At 40.7% G+C, this 23,298-nt stretch overlaps 1 protein-coding gene across 6 annotated transcripts in view; it reads right to left on the reverse strand.

Annotated features, from left to right (window-relative positions):
- The window catches only part of Rgs22 (regulator of G protein signaling 22), a 116,462-nt gene that overhangs the window by 6,090 nt on the left and 87,074 nt on the right, over positions 1 to 23,298 (reverse strand). For 4 of the 6 annotated variants that reach the window (XM_055620255.1, XM_055620265.1, XM_055620284.1 and 1 more), the window contains 6 exons: positions 22,393 to 22,555; positions 19,748 to 19,906; positions 17,159 to 17,227; positions 14,286 to 14,447; positions 6,175 to 6,354; positions 284 to 439 (listed from right to left, as the gene is read on the reverse strand). In XM_055620255.1, coding sequence (XP_055476230.1) covers positions 284 to 439; positions 6,175 to 6,354; positions 14,286 to 14,447; positions 17,159 to 17,227; positions 19,748 to 19,906; positions 22,393 to 22,555 — 889 coding nt within the window. Of the gene's footprint in view, positions 1 to 283; positions 440 to 6,174; positions 6,355 to 14,285; positions 14,448 to 17,158; positions 17,228 to 19,747; positions 19,907 to 22,392; positions 22,556 to 23,298 lie in introns of those variants that run through there. The other 2 variants (XM_055620274.1, XM_055620292.1) reach the window with 2 other exon arrangements.

Raw genomic sequence — 23,298 nt, forward strand, 5'->3', positions numbered from 1 at the left:
ACACACACACACACACACACACACACACACACACACACACACACACAGAGGAGCATCATCATTCCAGTGGATGGAAGGTGCTGGTGTTGCCTAGAGGTATCAAAGAAGAACAGAACACATCAGACATCCGTTTTGGGAAATTCAGGACTAGTCTGAGAGCTGTGAATGATGGCTTTTCAGTAACTTCTGTAACTCCTCTGCATATTTCCATAGCCCACCTTCTTCTATAAATCATACCACATTATCTTTTATACGTGTGATTACATGGAGAATGGATTCTTACCTTTCCAATCTTCTCTTCCTCTGACTCTGACATTTTCCGTTTCTGCTTATATTCTTGTCTTCTCTCTAAAACACTCATAATTTTTTCATCAGTTAAATTCTTCCTAAACTCACAAAATTGTGGCCAAAACTTAAACAGAACCCCAAAAATTGTTATCTGTATAAAAAAAAATATGTCTCAGATTACCATTTTCTACAAATGTACTAACTTAACTGTACTATGCCACAATAATGGATTAACTTCTCTATCCTTAATATAACTGTGTCTCCCATACCTTCCTGTCTGCAGATTTCTTAGTACAGTAAACTCAGCACATGCTTATCATCAGTGTTTTTACCACCAATGAGAAGTCCTATGAAACACTCACACAGTACACTTAAAAGTGACTTTATTCTTTATGTTTCTCTAACCAGCTGGTTGCATTAATAAAGACTCCATTAGTTTTTTTTAAAATTTATTTAATTTTATTTTATTTTATGTGCTTTAGTGTGAAGATGTCAGATCCCTTGGAATTGGGGTTACAGACAATTAATTGTAAGCTGCCATGTGAGTGCTGGGAATTGAACCCAGGTCCTTTGGAAAAGCAGACAGTGCTCTTAACCACTGAGCCATCTCTCCAGCCCCTCCACTAGGTTTTTTAAAATAAGAAATTGACGTTTTCTTTTTAAACTGCCCCAGCTAGTCAGCTACACACTGCAGTTCTAGGCAAGTATTCCAAGCATTTAGTTTATCAAGGGAAACTCCCCCACACCCTTCTCTGTCTTTCAGAGAAAGGAAATAGGATTTTGCCTTTGGAAGAGCTCTTAAAGCTGCAGATCTAAGAATAGATCTTGAGTAACTTCTAAATGATACAATCTCTTTTATGTGAGAGCAAGAAAAAGTAGCATTTTAAAAGTAAAGTGGCATCCTAGACCAATGCTTTTCATGAGGATGCTGCACATTAAGTGATTAATTGTCATGTTTATGGAGATCAGAGCGGCCACTATGATTCCCATGCCAGAGTTTCACATTAGCTGCACAGGCATACTTCCAAGGAGGCAGGACAAGCCACATCAGGTCAAACCCAATATCTTATGGCTAAGAGTGGCCTTTACCAAATGCCTTGAAGAAAAATGAGCCATCCCATTAGGCTTCCGGCCAACTTTTAGGTAAAAAGAAGAATTTTTTTTTTTTTAAACAAATTCAGTGTTTGAGTCCTGAATTAGCACAAGTCACTGCTCATCTTTTCTAGGCATGAATATAATTACTTGCTAAAATTATTCATTCCTTTTAAAATATAATTTTGTTACTGAATTCTGTAGCTTCTTAGGAGCATGAACATAAAATTTGGAGAGCCATGTCCATGGATGCCTTAGTGGACTGATTCCAAGTGGCATCACTACACCCATGGATTAAGGCATTTCCCAACCCTCATCAGAGGGGCTTCTGTTTGCAGTAGAGACACACAACTGCCCAAGGTTCAGAGAATAAGAAACTGTAGAATGCGCAACCCTAAATGGACCATATATACCACATTCCCTCCTGCAAAGACTCAGGCATCATAGCAGAAGATGGGTCAGAAAGAACACAAGAGCCAGAGGCAGTTACGGATTGCAAGGAAACAGTGTCTTCTGGACAGAGCAGGTCAGCGGCACCCATGGACTCACAGCGGCTGACAGAACGTACCACACCTGTGTAAGCCCAAGCCATTCCAAACTCCTGCATGGAGATGGGAGTTGGGCACACTACCCTGTCCCTGGAGGTGGAGCCACTGGCAGCGGTTAGCTGCTGGGAGAAAGACAGTCAGTGTTCTCTGAGAAGGTAGTTCCTGATAGGTTGACCATACTTCAGTAGCCACACATCCAAATTTATTTGAGCAGCACAAATTTGGTTTTAAAGGGTTAAAAAAAAAAGACAAAGTTGGATGGGTAGGCAAGCAGGTTAGATCTGAAAAGAGTTGAGAGAGGCTGTGAATATGATAAAAGCACATTATACGAAACTCTTAAAGTATGTGTGTGTGTGTGTGTGTGTGTGTGTGTGTGTGTGTGTGTGTGTGTAAGTATGATGTATGTCATGAGTCTCTTCAGCCTGATTGCTTGGCTTCTTTTAGATGGCATCTACTAATCGTCCTTCTCAGTTATCTCTGTAAAAGCCAAGACGTTCTCAGCTCAAATATGTGTATATCATATATGGCCTTTCCTGTAAATATTACCCTATCAGGACCCAGGTTTTCAACAGAAGGCATAAAAATATCATAATCCCCCAAGATGCAATTGAGATTTGAGGTGAATATTGGTTGTTAATATACATTTTCCTGGACATGCAGAACCTTAAAAAAAATAACCAAATTCTAAGAAAATGTACTAATGGACATAGGAGTACCTTGCTCATCTGGACCAGCAGATGAATAATATTTCTGTATTAATAAAGGGGTCAGCGAAGCCTGGCTGAGTGGGAAAGCTTCAGGCTATTGGTCGTGAGTATGAGGAAGTGCAGAGGCTATACTGATGCCTTGCAATTATCACTCAGCCCTTTGGTCCCACTTTGCTCTCATTTTGGAGCTGATTTTACATTCTTCCACCATGACAAATCTCACACATCCATATGGTCAGAAATAAATACCTACTCTGCATTTAGACCACAAAGATGAGAAACACACTCTGCCCTCACACACTTTACAATCTAGGGGGTCAGACACGAGGACAGCCACTTAAACTTAGTGTTAGAAGTCCTATGACAGGGACAAACACAGGAGAAAAGATGGTGCTGCACAGAGCTCTGGACTAAGATAGAAAAGGCCGTTTATGGAGCTATAGCTAATTCAGTGACCAGCACTGGGGGTGGGGCAGAGAACAAGTATGGAGAGACGTAGCCACAGGTGTGTAGCAAGCTGATGCTGCTCTATGGAATGCTCTATTCTGTTCTCTATTTGAGACAATGAAGCATTTTAAGCACAGAATGGCACAACCAGATGCCATCTTGAGAACTGAAGAAGTTAAACACCAACAAACCAAGTAATCCAATTAAAAGCTCATCTTGAGAGAGGTAACCCAGAAACAGAAAGACAAATATGACATATACTCACTTATAAGTGGATATTAGCCATATAATATAGGATAAACATACTAAACTCTATATTCCTAAATAAGCTAAACAACAAGGAGGATCCTAGGGAAGATGCTTAATCCTCATTCAGAAGGCCAAACAGTATAGACATCAGAAGTAGGAGAAGAAAAGGAACAGGACAGGAGCCATCCACAGAGGACCTCTGAAAGGCTCTACCCACCAGGGTATCAAAGGAGATACTGAGACTCATAACCAAACTTTGGGCAAAGTGCCAGAGTACTTATGGAAGAAGAGGGAGACAGAAAGACCTGGAACAGGAACTCCACAAGGAGAACAACAGAATCAAAAAAACCTGGGCCAAGTGGGGCCTGTGGAGACCAATACTCCAACCAAAGACCATGCACAGAGAGGACCTAGAACCCTGTTTAAAGAAAGCCCACTGGCTGCTGAGTTTCCAAGGGGATTCCCTAGTAAGGGGTACAGGGGCTGTCTCTGACATAAACCCAGTCTGGCTCTTTGATCACCTACCCCTCCCTTGTCAGGCCACAGAGGAAGATGATGCAGCCATCCTGATGAAACCTTGTAGGCTAGGGTTAAATAGAAGGGGAGGAGGACCTCTCCTATCAGGGGACTAGGGAAAGGGTATAGGGGGAGAAGAGGGAGAGTAGGTGGGACTGGGAGGAGACAAGGGAGGGGGCTGCAGCAGGGATACAAAGTGAATAAATTGTAATAAATAAATAAATAAATAAATTAAATTTTAAAAAAGATCCAGCTATACCACTCCTAGGCATATATCTGAAAGATGCTAAACCATACAAGGACATCTACTCAACTATGTTCATAGCAGCTTTATGCATAATAGCCAGGATCTGGAAACAATCCAGATGTTCCTCAATGGAGGAATGGATACAGAAATTGTGATACATTTACACAATGGAACACCACTCAGCAATTAAAAACAAGGAAATCATGAAATTTGCAGGCAGATGGTGGGAACTAGAAATGATGATCCTTAGTGAGGTAATCCAGAAGCAGAAAGACACATGTGGTATATACTCACTTATAAGTAGATATTAGCCATATAATATAGGATAAACATACTAAAATCTATATTCCTAAAGAAGCTAAACAGCAAGGAGGACCCTAGAAAAGAGGCTGAAACCTCACTCAGAAGGGCAAACAGGATAGATATCAGAAGTAGGAGAAGACAAAGACTAGAACAAGAGCCTTCCACAGGGGGCCTCTGAAAGACTCTACCCTCCACAGTATCAAAAGAGATACTGAGACTCATAGCCAAACTTTGGGCATAGTGTCAGAATCTTTATGGAAGAAGAGAGAGATAGAAAGATCTGGAGGGGACAGGAACTCCACAAGGAGAAGAACAGAGCCAACATACCTGGGCGCAGGGGGGCCTGCAGAGACCAATACTACAACCAAGGACCATGCATGGAGAGAACCTAGACCCCTGCTCAGAGGAAGCCCAAAGGCTTGCTTAGTTTCCATTTGGGTTCCCTAATAAGGGGAATAGGAACTCAGTGGTAGGCTCTTTGATCACCTCTCCCTGAGTGGGAAGAAACCTTGCCAGGCCACAGAGGAAGACAATGCAGCCTGTCCTGATGAGACCTGATAGGCTTGGGTCAGATGGAAGGGGAGAAGGACCTCCCCTATCAGTGGACTAGGGAAGGGGCATGGGAGGGAGGGTAGGAATGGGAGGAGATGAGGGAGGGGTCTACATCTGGGATACAAAATAAATAAATAGAAAAAACAAGAAAGAAAGAAAAAGAAAGAAAGAAAGAAAGAAAGAAAGGAAGGAAGGAAGGAAGGAAGGAAGGAAGGAAGGGAAAGAAAGAAAAAGAAAGGAAGGAAGGAATGAAGGAAGGAAGGAAGAAGGAAGGAAGGAAGGAAGGAAGGAAGGAAGCAAGCAAGCAAGCAAGCAAGCAAGTTTGATCTTGGAAACACAGGGCATGCCCTGCTCTGCCTTGTCAGGACTGTTAAGGTAAGACACAGTTGCTAAGATCTTTTTGTGAGCAGATGCTACAGTTCTGCTTTCATGTTTTCTGTTTCCTCTTGCACATCTTTGATTCCTTCTCTGCCCGTTTTAATGCATAGTTGGGATTGTGAGTCCACTGCAGTACCTTAGAGGACTTGAACACAGCTGGCTGCCAAATGGCTGCCAAAGGATAATGGCTGCTTCCCATGCTGCAGAGCTGTCACAATCACACTCCAAATCTGGTTCGTGTCACTTAGCTTGTGACATGGCCTTCCTCGTTACCCCTCATATAACTTATTTTTCTTAATCGCTTTTTAGGAAGAACATCACCAAAAAGGGTTTTCAAAATGCAAGTAAATAATGCTCACCAAGTCAATGTTTTCTATTAGTTATCTTTAAAAAAAAGTAACCTGAGCAGGTTAATAGAGGCACAGTTTTCAAATCTCTCACTTATTTTATTAGCTATGTGAATATTTCAATATTTAGAAATATACAAATTTTAAGATACATGTATTTTACACATTTCTGTGGTAGCAGATATTTTAAAAGGGGATGTGAAGAGTGGGAAAGGAAGGAGGAATTACCTGGAGTGTTTTTATAATTTGTAGATTAAAAATGGTAACTGTGAAAAGTCAAAGTATATTATTTAATTTTATTTATGGCATAACCAGGAAAACAGTATGTAAGATAAGAGTTTTGTATATTTTTAGTGGCAAAAAAATATCTACACTGAAGAAAGCAAATTGCAGTACCAGGGATATTAAGATCTTCCTACACATGAACGACAAAAAAGCTTTAAAGGGTGCCTTTACTGCTAGTGTGCCTCAACACATGCTCAGCCACTGCCGCCTCTTACCTGTGCCTCTCGGAACACATACGGCCCCAGCTCCTTCCTGTGTTCAATAATCTTCTGAGCTTGCTCAGCTGGAACATCTATCTGTAGAGCTGGTGGGATACAGGAGTTAAGGAAGCAGTTGATGATGGTTGTGATCTTCTTCTGAATGACAGAGTCTTCACAATGTGAGTGGCACAGATCCTGAACAAAGAGTGTGATTGGCATTTTATCAGAGTGCTTTACAGGATACACATCTTAGCTTTGGCTTGTGAAGGCCCAGAAACTTGCCAGAAGTATCTAAAAACCCTTTCTTTTAGACTCAGGAGCCTAACACTCTGCCTTACTTTTATTTAATTCTGTCACTTCTCTCCCTAGGCAGGGACAGTGCTAGCACCTAGTGTAACCCATTAATAGCTATATTATATGCCTATTCCAAGCCAGGCACTGAGCCACATTAGTCTCCATGGAAAAGACACGTGAAAGCTTATTACTCAAATGTTGTGACAGAGTCCTAGCAGTACACCAGAAATATACATCTAACAGGTTAAAGGTAGATATAAAAGCTTTCTATCCTGACTGCTGTCACAAGAGGACCAGTACAAGTCTGCCTGCTGTTGGCAAACAAGAATGCCCTTACAATTACTTAGTGTTCATACAGCTTTGGCCACACCATCTGCATGAGCTGCTCTTACAGCACAGTGGGTAAACACAAGAAAAAGAAGCTTGCTGGGGTCAGGGTGAGGGTCCTCCATTAGCTGTATGGCTCCAGAAGTTCAAGGCCACAGCCCTTGGCTGAATGAGAAAGGGGCCAGGGTTGAGGCATATGTCCTTCAAGATCACGCTGGAGTACCCAACCCATCAAGGCCCCTTCTCAAAACAGTGCCTCCTGCTGGTGACCAAGCATTCACCACACGAGCTCACGCGCAGAGGGAGAGGGGAAGGTGTCATGTCGTATCTCAGACATAACATCAGCACATTATTCCTTCAAGAGCATTTTTAAAGTATTGATAGTACATTTAAAAATGTTGTAGTTTTAAAGCCATAGTTGAGAGCCATATTTTTTTTTAAACAGGTAGCTTGGCTTGAATTACAGCTTTTTTTTTTTTTTTTTTTTTTTGTCAAAAATTTTGCTTTGTAAATCAGCTGAAAGGAAACAAATTTGGAAACTTGTAATTCGAGGCCAGAAATAAGCTAACATTTACTAAGTACTCAGTGAACATCAGTCACGGTAACAGATGCCTTAGCATATCAAAGAAAGAAGTTTTTGGGTTGTTTTTTTTTTTTTTTTTTGGCACCAGTCATGTAAAATTTTATGTAGGGTTTACCATATATTATATATAAAAAGCTTAATATTAATATTACATTATAAACAGCATGTCTAGTCAATTTATTATCAACTCAGAAAAAGCTTTTTGTACTGCATAAGTTTGGTATGTTACCAAATATTCATTGTTCACCATTACTAGCAGGATTATTATATGATTATTTGGTGAACTTGATCTTTAACTATAGAATATAAATTTGTGAAGTAAAAACAAATTTGCCATGTTAGAAAATATTAATTCTGAGTGATGGGATAGAAGTTAGAATTATAACTGAAATATTTTCCCAATTTGACCTAGAACTCACCATGTAGACCAGGCTGGCCTCAAACTCACAGAGATCCATCCACTTGCCTCTGCCTCCCGAGTGCTGGGATTAAAGGCTCCTGCCCAGTTAACTCTTACCTATTGCTGAGGTAAGCTTTTTGTGTGACTCCTTCAGCCAGGAAACAGAATGTTAATTCAGAACATGGCTTCTCTGGCAAGATATCATATCCAAAGACCTTCTAGGTCTGTGTGATCTGGCTGGAATACAAACATGCCTTTAATCCAGGAGACAGAGGCAAGATCTGAGTTCCCGCCAGCCTGATGCAGAGCAAGTTTCAGGTAAAGAGAAGCTTAGGTCCAGACCTGGTGATACAAGTCTTTAATCCCAAACAATGAAGGTGAAGTTAGTTTGTAGAAGGAAGCACTTATGTTTGAAAGTAATATTTAATTTAGTCACATGCCCAACTCTCAAGAGAACAGAGAGGAGAGGGAAGCGACTTAAGGGAGCAACACAGAAAATGAGAGAAGAGGCAGCTTTACTGGGACAGTAATAGACAGGTTGCAGAGTGAGATCAAGCTAGACTCAGGTGAAGACTAAATGAGAAAGAGAATAAGAAGGAGCCAGGAGATTAGAGCTGGTTACTGGAATTAGTTTGAGGTCAAGCAGAGCAAATCAGGGGCAGAGAGAAAAGCCAGATTGAATAAGTCATCTGGGGGAGGAGTTTGAGCCAGCACAGCTAAGTTGAACCAGCTAGCCCAGAGCTCAGAAAGAATAAGAAAGATCTTGAGGAAGCGCTATTCCTAGTTGTCTGAGAAAGCGCCAGATTGATTTCCAGAGTGGTTGTACCAGTTTACATTCCCACCAGCAGTGGAGAAGGGTTCCCCTTTCTCCACAACCTCTCCAGCATGTGTTGTCCCTTGAGATTTTCATCTTGGCCATTCTGATGGGTGTAAGGTGAAATCTCAGGGTTGTTTTGATTTGCATTTCCCTAATGGCTAATGAGGTTGAGCATTTCTGTAAGTGCTTCTCTGCCATTCGATATTCCTCTGCAGAGAATTCTCTCTTTAGCTCTGTTCCCCATTTTTTAAGTGGATTACTTGGTTTGTTGCTTTTCAGCTTGTTTAGTTCTTTATATATATTGGATATGAGTCCTCTGTCAGATAGAGGGTTGGTGATGATTCTTTCCCAATCTGTAGGCAGTCGCTTTGTTTTGATGACGGTGTCCTTTGCTTTACAGAAGCTTTTCAATTTCATGAGGTCCCATTTATTGATTGTTGCTCTTAGAGCCTGTGCTGTTGGTGTTCTGTTCAGGAAGTTTTCTCCTGTGCCAATGAGTTCTAGGGTATTCCCCACTTTTTTTTCTAGCTGATTTAATGTGTCTGGTTTTATGTTGAGGTCTTTGATCCACTTGGACTTCAGTTTTGTGCAGGGTGATAAGTATGGATCTATTTTCATTTTTCTACATGTAGACATCCAGTTGGACCAGCACCATTTGTTAAAGATGCTATCTTTTTTCCATTGTATGGTTTTGGCATCTTTGTCAAAAATCAGGTGTCCGTAAGTGTGTGGGTTTATTTCTGGGTCTTCTGTTCGATTCCATTGATCCACCATTCTGTTTCTATGCCAGTACCATGCAGTAGTGAGTTTATTCAGCAGTAAGTCTCAGAGGCTGAAAGCATTCTAGGCCTCGATTAGACTGTATAGAGGCAAGAAGCTTCCAGGACTAGGCCTGGGTTAGCAGAATGAGGCAGGAAGCCTCAAAGACAATTACCTCCGGAGAATAAAAGTTCCTTTTTTACACTTACCCCTTCCCTAACATCTCTAATATCCTGAACTCCTCCACTGTAACTCTACTCATTTTCTTGAATGTGCTTGTTCACCTGCTCATGTGTCTCTCTTTAGATACAGTAGGTCTGAGAGGGAACACTCTCATTGTTGTATCCTTGGCATTCAGCATAGCCCTGACGTCAGTGGGTGGACTCAATAACTTGAGAGATTAAAAGACAGTCTGTCATTTCTTTCTCTACAGATACTCACATGAACACACATTTTATATGAAGCTATATTGTTGCCTAGTAACTAGCTTTAAAGAAATTAATAGATAAACATCATTAATCATTCTCCTAAGTGATTTTTATTAACTGTGGAGATGAATCAATGTCTGTATCTGATATCCTGTTGTAGACTTGGTTCTTTCTGATTTTTCATAATCTAGAACAACGTTTGACCAAGATTTCCTTAGCTCTCTCTGCCTATTTTCAGTAGCACAGCTTTGTGTCTGACATAGGCTTCAGCAATACAATGGCTTGGTTGAAATCCAAGCTCTGTCCCTCCATGAGCTTCTTAGCTTTTCTGTGTTTTGGTATCTTCAGCTGTAAAATGCTAACCACAACACCCTTGATATCATTGAATTCTTGTGAATAATATATCCATGATCACAAGAAAAAAATTAAAATGATCCCTAGCAGATGGAAAACAATAAAAGTCAGCTATGGTATAAACCAATCTGACTGTGATATTAGTTGGCAACCCATTGGTTGGCAAGGATGATTTGGCAGACCTGGCTGGCTAGGTGGGCATCTGGCTCCTCCATAATCACTCCATGTGCCTCTCCCAAAGCTGTATGGTCAGTTGTGGAGAATGACCATTCTTCCATCAAGGCTTTAGTTGCATTCCCCTGCTAGAGCCTCCAAACAAGTTTTCAAAGTAAGCTATTTGTTAGAATGCTGTGCAGCTGCCACACTCCTTGAAGAGCCAACATCCTGCTGAGACCTTCCTAATCTCTGTAGATCATATTCTGATGAGGAGGAGGTCTTCCTGACCTCTCCATCTCAGCCACACCTCATCAGAACATGGTCATACTGACACCCCCTCTTATTATTTATTTCCATAGGTGCCACTGCCCTGAGGAAGAGAAGTACATAATACTCACTCTTTCACCCCTACAATTGAGCATAATGCCTGGCACACTTGATGGTTATGATTTTTGGATGAGAAAATTTAGTCCCTGTGATAATTAATCTTGTCAGTTTGATTGGATTAAGAAACACCTCAAGGACTGCTACGATAGAGCTCTGTTGTATCTATGGCAGTTGTCTCAAAGACGCTTAGATCATGAGGACAGCTGCTTTCTGGATCCGAAGTATAAAGCATCATACTTTGGAGGTGGTGTCAACGGGTTTCCTAGAGGAAACAGGTCACTGAGATCTGACACTGGGGTTATTCTGTCCTATATTTTCCTTCCTATGTTTTCCCTTTCTCTGCTTCCTGTTTGCCATAGTGTCTAGCGTTCTTCCACACACCATCAGGAGTTGATGGACTGAATGTCTAAAACCATGAGCCAAAATAAGTACCTTCTTGATTTAAGTTGTTCTTGCATGTATTTTGGTCCTGGTGATATAAAGTCAGAGCACGATTATTAACTTCACAGCCGGCCAGGTGTGGTAGCACATACCTATAATCCTAGCACTCAAGGGCCTCGTCTTAGTTAGGATTTCTATTGTTGTGATAAAACACCATGGCCAGAAAGCAAGTTGGAGAGAAAAGAGTTTATTTGGCTTATGTTTCCATATTGATGCTCATTACTAAAGGAAATCAGGACAGGAACTCAGACAGTGTAGGAATCTAAAAACAAGAGCTGATGTAGAGGCCATGGAGGGGTGCTGCTTACAGGCTTGTTCAGCCTGCTTTTTTTATAGAACCCAGCACCACCAGCCCAGATGGAACAACCCAGAATGGGCTAGTCTTTCCCTATCAATCACTATTTAAGAAAATGCCCTAAGGGCTTGCTATAGCCTGATCTCATTAAGGCATCTTCTCAACTGAGGCTCCCTCCTCCTCAGTGACTCTAGCTTGTCAAGTTGACATCTGGCATAACGTGTCAACTTGACACACAAACACACCACTGTTACAACTTTCCTTTCATATTCATTCCCAAGACCTAACATTAATAAGAACACAATATAACATTCTAAATTTTAAAGGTCCCACAGTATTTAAAAATTCAAATACCTAAAAATTCGGTTTCTTGAAAATAGACAGTCTCTTTTAAATTCCAAAGTTTTTTTTTTTTTTTTTTTTTTTTTTAATTCAAAGTCTCTCAACTGTGGCCTCCTGTCAAATAAAAAATAAATACTTTCTTACTTCAAGAGGGAAGAACCAGGGCACAGTCATAATCTGAAAAAAGCACAACCAAACTCCAAATGTGTAAAAAATCTTGACATCCAATTATTGGAATTCACTCACAGTCTTCTGGGTCTTACAAAGGGCTGAGCCGCTTCTCCAGGTCCACCTTCTGTAGAACACAGCTTGTCTCCTGGACTCCAGCGCCTCCACTGTCCTTGGTGGTCATCCCGTGGTAGTGGCAGCTCCAAAATGCTGGGGTCTTCCGCTACAACTGGGCTATACTTTCACCAGTGGCCCCTCTGGGGCTCTCTTCAGGGACTTCAGCCCTGTCACACAGTGCTCTGCCTCAGCTGTTTTCCATGACCCCTTCATGCCTTCCAAATCAGTACCACACAGGTGACTCTTATACTACCAAGTTCAGCAGCCAATATGAGAACATGACTTCTGTGTGCTGACTCGGAGGACACATTCTCAGAAGATTTTACCTCAGTGATGCTGATCTCTTCATAGTCACCCCGAATTTCTTCTGTTGGTCAGCATTAATTGTCCTAGGCAAAGCTAAAGTTTTTTCTTCAGTGGTGATGGTCTCCTGTTATTCACAGCTGACTCTTCAGCCTCAGTTCACAGACTCTCAACTCAAAATAGCAAGCAACACGGAGAAGGGTCTTTAAATGACTCTCTTCCCTCTGGAATTCACAAGCCATGCCTCTGTTACACTTCCTGACACTTGTTTTCATTATAGATCTTCTTAAGAATGGCCACTAATAACCACGTGACACAGTTAATACCAAGCTGTCTTGAAGTCTCCTTTGCCAATACCAAAACTCTTCAATTTAGCCTCAGCCAGATTTTTTTGGACAAGAGCAGAAAGCAGTTACATTCTTGGTTAAAATAGCATAAGAATGGTCTTAAGGCCACTTCCTAATAGTCTTCTCCTCTGGAAGCTCTTGAGCTGGGCCATCACAATCTAAACTGCTCTCAGCACCACTGTTTTCTGTGGTTCTACTAGTATGGCTATTAATCCCTGCTTATAGTATTATCTACTTTCATAATCCAAAGTTTCAAAGTCTGTATTTGGTCAACAAGCAGCATGGTCAAGCCTGTAACAGCAATGTCCTACTCCTGGTACACACTTCTGTCTTCACCACTGTTCTACTGCTATGAAGAGACACTATAAGCAAGCCAACATTCAGTTAGGGGCTGGCTTGCAGTTTCAGAGGTTTAGGCCACTATCATCATGGTGGGAAGCATGCAGGCAGGTATTGAAGCAGTAGTTGAAAGTATATCCTGATCCTCAGGCAGAGAGAGAGACATAAACAGAGGCAGAGACAGAGATAGAGACTGACTCTGGCTTGAGGTTTTTGAAAGCGCCACCCTCACCCCAGCAAGGCCACACCTAGCCTTTCTCAGGAGTGCCACTCCTTAATGAGTAAGCACTCACATATATGAGCCTCTGGGGCCATTCTTATTCAAACCACCACAAGGCCAAAGGAGGAGCATCACTAAAAGTTTGAAGCTATATTGCAGGAGAGATATTAAAATGGAGACCAAGGAAAGCAACAAAATTAAGTTCATGGTATGTTGGAGAAAACTTGGTTTTTACTGAGCAACTACACATTGAACAACCCATTAGTGTTGCTCAAGACACACTTAACTTATGATCCAACAGAAATTATTATTCTCTTAATTAAAGTTTATTCTTTCCCCACACTTTTGCAATGAGCTAGAATAAGCTGCCTGTTAGAAAATAAGCCCATACCCCTGGAAGTATTTGTGAGGGGGCTAGATACCTCTCATGCATATCTAGACAGCAAAACAAAGTCTCCTCTTATTAAAAGTAAAGACTCTATATGATTCCATCAAGATGTAAGCTTGAAAACAAGCTGCCACTGCTTATGTTAACTCCTTGCTCCTCATCCTTTTACTTCTTTGGCTCAGAATGTGGCCACTGTTTCTATCAGAATAGCGCCCTTGTCCCTGTCAGTCCTCCTGTAATCCAGTATCTTTGGTTATCATTGTACACTTGATTAGGAAGAATTCTTGTAGAAAGGTCTTGGTTATATGGATAAACCAATCAGGAATGTGTACAGGGAAAAAGCGTGTGGTGCATTTACAGAAGCATGAGACGGAGAGGCGTAGCTAAGACACTCTACAGAAGTGTACTCACTGCACCATGCTGCATGCTCTTATCTCAAAAACACAAACACCGTCATTTGGGGGCCTCCCTAGTACTCTCCATTATATAGCAAGAAGTGTCTCTAGACAATGGACAATAACAATGTTTAAATATTACCATAAAGGAAATTGGCAATATCGGGATATATTACACACATCCGTAAGTGCCAGATACACATCTCCTCTCTTAATGCTCCACCTCTTCAAACAGAAGGGGGTTTCTCCAGTTCCAAATACAGTACCTTAAACTTTTGTACTTCTTGCCAAAAAAGTACTCCATTTTCCAATAAATCTCCTTTCAGGGCCACAAATCGTTGAAATTGCCTTGCTATGACTGGATTCAATAATGCTTTACGAAAAGCAATAATCTCACAGGATGAAGAGATCCACTTACTCGCCACAGGCTGTGAAAACAACACAGGAAATCAGGCAAGTTCCAAAAGCAGCGATCACATCCTTAATTAGACTAAAACCACCAGCTTCTATTTCTTTTGCTTTGGCTACTGAAATTTGTGGTATGGATATAACAGAATTTGACAGCTTTTCCCCTGATTCTTTGCCTTTTGTCTTCTTCTTCTTTTTTTTAATGGTTCCATGATTTTTAGAGACAAGGAAGAAAAATTACTGAATGATTTACACATAGTTAAAAATTTTTATATTTCAGGACCAGTGAACAAATAGAACAGAGTAATCACAGTGCTATGATTAGATGTAATTACATTATGATTTATCATAATTGCATAATTTTAAATTATTTCTTTTATTCTTTTTCTGAAAGTCAAATAAGTCTATAAGTTGAAAATTTGCCTTAATTCTACTCATGTTTTTATATGGAATACTTTTGAACCATTTTAGTAAACTATGACCTTTAATTAATAATGATAAATTAATAATATTAACATTATTACTTATAAACATGTTAAATTAGGCCTTGTGCATGCAAAGCAAGCACTCTACCACTGAACTTCACTTCTGGGCTACTAATAATTCTTTCGTTGTTTTGACACAGAACCTTACTATGTAGCCCTTGCTAGCCTAGAACTCACCATGAAGACCAGGCTGGCCTTACCTTCACAGAGGTGTGCCCTTGAGTGTTAGAATTTTTTTTCTTAGTAATGAAATTCTTCTGACTGAAGATTTTATTTTACATATTGTAAAATCTTGAAGCACCCATGATGTTATAATAATGCTTAAAGTATTTTATCTACGTCTATTTTATATTGTAACAATTTTGAAATAAACTTCAAAAAATATTTTACCCATTTCAAGTCACATATTCAACTTCTTTTACTCTCTCAGATACAAAAACATAAATAGATTTTATTAAATTTACCAAATTTATATATTGAAAATAAATTTCACCTCTATTGGGGTTCCCAGTGTCACTGTTAGCTATACGGGAAGCAGCACTCCAAAGGCAACATTTTAGACGGGTATACAAATTCTATTAATGATCAAATGCCATTACTGACAAGGCATTAAATAAGTTCCTTGAAACAAATCACACATGTGACCATCAATACAAGTGTTTGAGAGCTTTGCAAGAAATGCACAAGGAACACCGAGGAAAGAGTAATGAGTTCCGCCCGGAGGGCAGCCTTGACAGAGAAGGGCCTGGAGCTGGGACTGGGAGGTGACAGCAACTCCAGGCAGTCTGGGTGAGTCATGGTGCCATTAACCCAGACACAGTGCATAGATGCTATCACTGTAGTTAGGCACATGGCATGTTCTCTGGACAAAAACTTAAGACTCTGGACATCTGGTCCATATTAAGATTACAGCCCTAGAAATAGGAACAACTATGGATTAAAGTGGCTTGTTTATTTAAAACCCACTCAAAAAAGGCTGTCTTAAGACCTGGGTCTTAAGACACTAAAACTTAGTCATTTAACTAAAACCTATAATTTAAATAAATAGAAAATAATGCAACATATAAATCACAATAATATAAAATATAAGCTCACTATACTTAGTGTTTCTATAAAAATATAGCAGAAGCAAACCTTTCAAAAGATTGCCTCCTTTCAAGAGGCAGATGGGGAAGAGGGCTTCCTGACTGCTACATGCATTCCTCCAACATGAGGATAAACCTTTATCTTTGCTCACTAATTTGAACGGATGGCCTGGGTCTCAGTTTTCATGACTTCTAGAGGATAAACCCTTGGGAGCTCATAGACTCGCTAATGGGACTATGCTCATCATACTTGCTAAGAAGTAAATAAGATATCACTACCAAAGCATCAAATACAGTGATCCTAATAGTCTCCAAAATACAGTTGCCGCAGTTGCTTTCAAGCTAAGCTGTAACGTGAGGTACAGTGGGTATAAAGGATGACTTAGCTTACCAGCTGTGCATCACATGACTCATTCATTCTCTGTAATCCAGTCTCCTGATAATAGACTACCACACAATGTAAGAACAGCTTGTCTGGCAAATCCAGGACACACACACTTAAATAGACGTGGGGTGTGTGTGTGTGTGTGTGTGTGTGTGTGTGTGTGTGTGTCCGGTGTCCAGTGCTGGGGACTAATCTAGGGCCTCAAGTGCAAAGTACATGTTTAAAGCCACATGCTCCTCAAAGATGAGAGGTCAGGAGCTCTGCAGAACAGGGCCCTGTGCAACCCCCATTCTCTCTGCCAGCAGAAACATAACTGTCATCAGTGAGAGGTTTAGACAGTGAGGGTCAGGAACATAGTGGAGGTGTGGATGTATGTGTTTGTGTGTGTGTGTGTGTGTGTGTGTGTGTGTGTGTATGTGTGCAGAGAGAGGGAGACAGTACAAGAGAGTACGTGGGAGTATGTGTGTGACTGTCTCTCTGTGTGTATGTATATGTGAGTGTGTTGTATGAGTGTGTATTTGATAGTATGTTATGAGTGTAAGTGTATGGATATATGAGAGTGTATGTATATGTGTGTATAAGTGTGTGTATGAGAGTGTATGAGTGTGCATAAGTGTCTGTGATTGTGTGTGTGTGTGTGTGTGTGTATGTGAGATAGGTATGTACGAGTGTGTGTGAGTGTATGTGAAGTGAGTGTGAGTCCATATGTGTGTGTGAGAGTGTGTGTAATACTTTGACAGAGTAGAATTTATAAGGGGAAGAATACAATTACTTGCCTTCCAAATTCCGATTTTCCTGTCATGCCTCTGCTGTAAAAGCTCATCCGCTATATCTTTCATCCGTATCTAAAAGTAGAACCAATTATTTTATCAACATTTTCAGACTTGCCAAAGTTTGAACTGTTTAGTATTTTAACAGCTTAAGAAATGAGGCAAAGGTCAGCTCAATAGGAAAGTGTCACCAGGAAAGGAGACGCGGATTGAGAAATGAAACCCTGCAGCCAATGTTCTGGGAGAGTTTCATCCTGTGCGCCATCACTAACTGCACCGCTCCAAATGCAGATGACAGGGTCACTTCAGCTTGTGTGAGAACTGAAACTGGACTTAATGATGGCCTCCCAGGTCTCCATGGTAGGTTTTTTTTTGCCAGTTTATATCTTCCCTAAGTGATTTTTAGAGGAGAGACATAATTCGCAGGCATGCAGAAGGTAGACCTGCCTTCCACATCTGTTTTTTCATCTATGGATTCAACTAGCCTCAGATGCAAAACATTCAAATAAAAAAATGTCATTTGCATTGGGCATATACACATATTTCCTCCTTATACCCATTTCCCAGAATTATTTAGCATTTATGTTATGATTTTATAAGTAATATGAAGATGATATAAAGGATATGGAGAAATGCATGTAATCATATGAAAATATAGCCCTGTTTTATAGAGGGAAGGGACTTCAGCTTCTTCAGGTCTTTTAGCATTCTATGGACCCTGCTGGATACTGGGGACAACTGTATATGGGAGCTTTCTGATTATGTTTAATATCTCCGTTTCCTGGGGAACTACTCCCGCCAAATCTATGCTGTGTCTTTCCTTCATTATCCAGAACAGATATTCCCAGCAGCTGATCTAAAAAGGCCAGATCTGCAAAACAGAACAACGCTACAGCTTGAACCCAGGCTCCACGCATGCCAGGCAAGCTCTGTACCAACATGCTCGATGCCGTGCTCCCAGTCTTTGTGACAGCCGTGGGTGAGAGGAAAGGGGTCTCTGATCTTTCTTGCAAGATTCCCAGAGCTATCCCTGACTACATCTTTCTTAAAGCTTGGATGTGAAGGCCTTTCCTACTCCCCCCAACATCCTTATTAACAACTTCCATTGCTCTGCATCTTTAGCTGAAGACTGCTAGGATCAGTTTGCTCTGTTGGCAGCTGTGGTAAAGATAATGAAAAGATGCAGTAAACACTATCTGTAAGCCAACGTCACTTCACCTGGGTCTGGAGAAGGAACTGGGGCTTTCCTGACGTCAAACACTAAGAGACGTTGAGTTCTCCCAAAACGTCTTGCTAGGTGAGTCAGCTCTTTCTGATGCGAGAAATTCTCTGCTCTAATTATACATTTTTCCTAATTCGCTCAGCTCAAAAGACTAAGGATCCCTCCAGATAAGTAGGCCCCCAAAAGTTTAACAAATTAAAAATAATATAGAGGCATGCTTTTCATGTTTTTTTTTCTAATCAGTATTAATGACATGTGTGTTTAAAAATCAAAAATTGCAGACAGGCTAACCTCTTTTTAGGTATAATGATGTTTTAAATGACCAAAGTAATATTTTGCTTCATAGAAATAAAAGCAAAGCAAAACAAATGACAAACATGCTTTATAAAACAAAAAGTACAAGTTCTCACTTTCCAAATGTATTTTTCAGGAGGAAGATCTTTCTAGCACCTTTTTTTCCCATAAGCACAATCATCCAAAAATATAGCAGATGGCTGTTCATAGATATGTGTATGAAGATACAGAGGCAGAAGAAGACATAACAGGATCATTTCCTATATACTGTCCTGCACCTTCTCAGGTTTTTTGGAAATAACATCTTTTGTGTCAGTACATGTGGATGACTCATTTCTATATTAAAACCCATTTTATAATATTTATTTGGAAATCTGAAGATGGAAAGCGTGATTGTCAACTTGTTTGGGTTTTCTCCCATGTGACACCACAGCGAATGTTTTTGTATATTCTTGGTTATCTGTGTGAAAATGTAATAATGTTAAGAATACCAACTGCCAGCCAGGCGTGATACTACAACACTGGGAGTTTGTGGCCAGCCTGGTCTACTGGCCAGCCTGGTCTACACAGAGCGCTAGTCCCAGACCTGCCACCCGACCTATGCAGAGAAACACAGTCTCAAAAATAAAAACCAAAATCTCCCAAATAAACAACAACACAAAACCCCAATTACATTAATAGACAACATTGAAGTCTCTTCTCTTTGCTGGGTGTCATGCTAAGAAGCCAAGCACACACTGTTGTTACTAAGAAAGGACATCGTTTTGTTTTATCTGGGCCTGTAACTTAGTGATCCCCCTGCTTCTGCCTCCAGAGCCCTGGGGTTACAGGTGTATGGTACCATGGCCTAGTGCAGTTGCTGATGACAATCTTATTTTTCAAATGAGAAAACTAAACTAATGAAATTCAGAAAGGGGCCATGAATGTGTAGCAAATGTTAAGATTAGAATGTAGGAAGCCTAAACTCCAAGCTTTTCGCCATCACTCACTGAAGGACTGTGAGGGCTCAATGGGTACTCACATTTCAGGTCTGGCTAGGTCCAGCCAATTGATATCCCAAGATTATACTGTTTATGTACCTTTATCTTCTGACGTGATGCGAACTGTTCACTGGAGAGGAACAATGGCAGCCACACATTTTCCAGCCTATTTAAGACGTGCTTCTGGATTTCGACCAGCACAGATGCGTCGAGCTGCTCGTGAAGGATTCTGCCCCAGCCACCACTCATAAGCATTATCTAAGAGAATAAAACAAAACAGAAACCATATGCTTTCTTTTATCCAATAAAAGCCATTAATTCACTCATTCATGTTGAGCCTTTTGCAGCACACTGGACAAGTGCCACTATTTCCATTTTCCATAGAACATCTTTTGGCTGTATCATATATTATAATAAGTATGTAGTGGTGATTAATGCATGGTTTTGCTTCCTATGGAATCCTAGAAAAAACACAGGAGTGAGGTTTTATTTTTTTCTGTGTCAGGGCCTCAGCTACATTAGGTAAGTACTCTGGCCTCTGAGCTCTTCCCTGGAGTGGGACAGCATGCTGTGTGACCAGGGGCACTAACAGTTTTCCCTCCACAATCTCAGTAACTATGACACAGGGCAGTGAATGCTTCTTTTCCAAGTTCTGTCCTAGACCTAATATTAATATGTGATTCTAGTCAAACTGACCCATTTGAGGAAGCATGTTTGGTTTTGTAGGTGAGAAAAATGAGCGTTGGTTAGTTAAGAGAGACGCAGACACCGGAGATGTGCACATCAGCAGCCAACCTGGGTGCTGGTTGTTGGGCACTGGTGGGGTGATGCCCTGCAGGTGCTTCTCTGACTCAGCGGGACACAGAGGTGGACACAGGGCTGGACACTCGTTGAGGAACACAGCCACTCATCAGATCTGTGCAGCAGCACTGGTCTGTGGCTCACACCTCCCCACAGTATCTCAGTGTCCCATTCATGGCTGTTCTGGTGGCAAATCACTGCAGTTTCCACCTGTTTCTGTGTACTGTCAAGATTCTGCCCATTGGAATAAGCCTTCTTTATTTAGTTCACCTTTAATGAATCAAATTATGAAAATACTAATATTTTGTTTAAAAACAAAGCAGAAATATCATCTTCTTAATCTTCCTTAACAATATTAAGTAGTGAAAATAAGATTGTTTTTTCTGAGAACACAAAGACTGATGTGATGACGCAAGAGCAAAGTGGCTTCCAACTCAGTCCGGGACAGAATGGGCTGTATAATACGTGATGCAAAATCCCCCAGTGAAGCAGGTGCAGAGATGGGTACAATGGCAGAGGTGAAAGCCTGGCGCACCAAGACCTGGCGTCAGCAGTGGCGACGTTCCCACTCTCCACCAAGTTCCCAGCATGCTGCACAGTGTGCTCACACAGTAGGACAGATGCCCTGAAATCTCACGGATGGAGCACATGCCAAACAGAAGACACATGCTTCCCGTGTGTCCATCCTGCACGTGTGCTTACTGAGACACCTAGCCACGGCTCTAACACACCCCAGATCTGTACCTCTGGGAACTGACAGAAGGGAAATTTGCTTTCTCCTCAAACCACTTGGCCTTTGTTCTCTCCCTGCTTTCTGCTCATTTCACCCCGACCAAAGAAACAGTTTGTTCGTCTGGTTGGCTGTACTAGGATTTTTTTTTCTTTACTGAATTCTTTACTGAAATTTCCATTTTCTAAGTATAAACCATTAAAAATATGCATCCTTGTAAGCTCCTAAAAATAAAAAAGCATACACAATTCATTTGTTCTTTATATAGTTAAAAAAATCCTCACACTAAATAAATTATTTTTAACTCCAAGTTTCAAAAGCACAAGTACTGAGGCTTACTTCATAAATTAAGATGTGACAAAACACCCAAGCCCTGCTGAGTCACATGTCCATTGTTTCTGTAACTGATGGCTTTATTGTTATCAGAATCTGTAATCAGGGCCATTACCATGGTACAGCGAAATGGTTAAGCCTATGTTCATAGTCTATGAAAAGTTTCTAGGCTGGGCATGGTGGTGCATGTCCTCAATTCTAGTACTTGAGAGGCAGAGGCAAGTGAATCTCTATGAGTCTGAGGTCAGCCTGGAGTTCTAGGATAGTCAGGCCTATGTAAAGAGACATTGTCTCATAAAAAAAAAAAAAAGAAAAAGAAAAAGAAAGGAAGAAAGGAAGGAAGGAAGGAAGGAAGGAAGACTGACCAACCCTTTTTAGGGCAATATGATAACAGGGTTTTCAAAGATCAAATGCCTTTTGAAGTTAGCAAGTGAAGAGAAGAAAACAGGCAGAGATAGGCTCAGTGGTTGATGGCTGTCTTTCAGCTGTCGAAGATGCACATCCTTGTCCATGTGGCTTCCCACTTGGTCTTGAGCACCTCCAGCAGTTTGTGACATAATGAAGGCACACATAGTCACTCAATGAGTGAATAACAGCTCAAATCAGTGCAAAGCTGTGACTGTACCCTCAGATTTATGAACATGGCCTTTGATACAACTCTAAACAAAGGGCATCTTATCCAATAAAGTAACTCTTAAAATAATATATTTTAGAATATGTATTACTTTAATGAACTTTAGTCTATAGTTGTAACTACCTAAACAAAAGTGTCCCTCCCAAAAAGGCAAAAGAGAAAGAGAAAGAGAGAGACTGTCATGCTATTGGCAAAAAGGATTGCTTTTTATACTTCAAACATAAAAGTGTGGCAACATGCTCCTACCTGGTTCTGTTGATACAAAGAAGCTGGACTTCTGGGTCCAAAGAAATATTTTTTATTAAGATATGTGTTTTTAATGTATATAGACTTTTTTTCTCTTTGGCTTTGGTCTTTAAAAAGGATTCTTCGGAACTGTTCGATATCTATCCAACACATAAGGTCAATGCTGGAGAGAAAGAACATTCTTTCTTGTTATTAGTTATTAGTTATTCCTCTAAATCACACTAAACACCAGCCAAGCTGCTGACCATTGGGAGGTAGCTGTCTGATTAGCTAGCCATCTGATCCGATCAAGGAGCTAGCTAATACAACACAGCCTGTATCCCAGCCTAGCACAGTCGGCTCCACTGTTGCTACAAGTTCAGTCCTCAATACATCCATGACTTCTGGCAAGGAAAAGTGGGGACAGAAACAAATCTCGTTTGCTGTTGGTCACTTCATGTTATCACTTCATGCTGGACTAGTATCATTAATTTCAGATATGAGGGGAATGCCACATACATGTTATATCACTTAACAACACAACATATTTAGAATAATCCTCATCAAGGTGAGGATAAATGGTTCAAACCAGTTTCTGTTAATGTGAGATAGAAAAATATGATCAGCTTAAGAACATAAATTTCCAAAACTACAATGTTTGATTTATATAGTAGTTAATAAAATTGTGAACTTTTACAAATAACTGGTGAAATGTAAGAGACAATTCCCAGAAATACTGACATGAGCACCATAAAAAAAGGAAAGCTTTTTTTTTTTAACCTAGCTCATGTTAAAAAATCTCGGTGAGCACTTCATAATTGCTTAAAATAGGCCAGGAGGTGGTAGTTCAGGCCTTTAGTCCCAGCACTCGGGAGGCAGGGGCAGAGGCAGAGGCAGAGGCAGAGGCAGAGGCAGAGGCAGAGGCAG

Source organism: Psammomys obesus, unplaced genomic scaffold, assembly GCF_907164565.1.
Source record: "Psammomys obesus unplaced genomic scaffold, mPsaObe1.curated_primary_1811, whole genome shotgun sequence".
Classification (NCBI taxonomy): domain Eukaryota; kingdom Metazoa; phylum Chordata; class Mammalia; order Rodentia; family Muridae; genus Psammomys; species Psammomys obesus.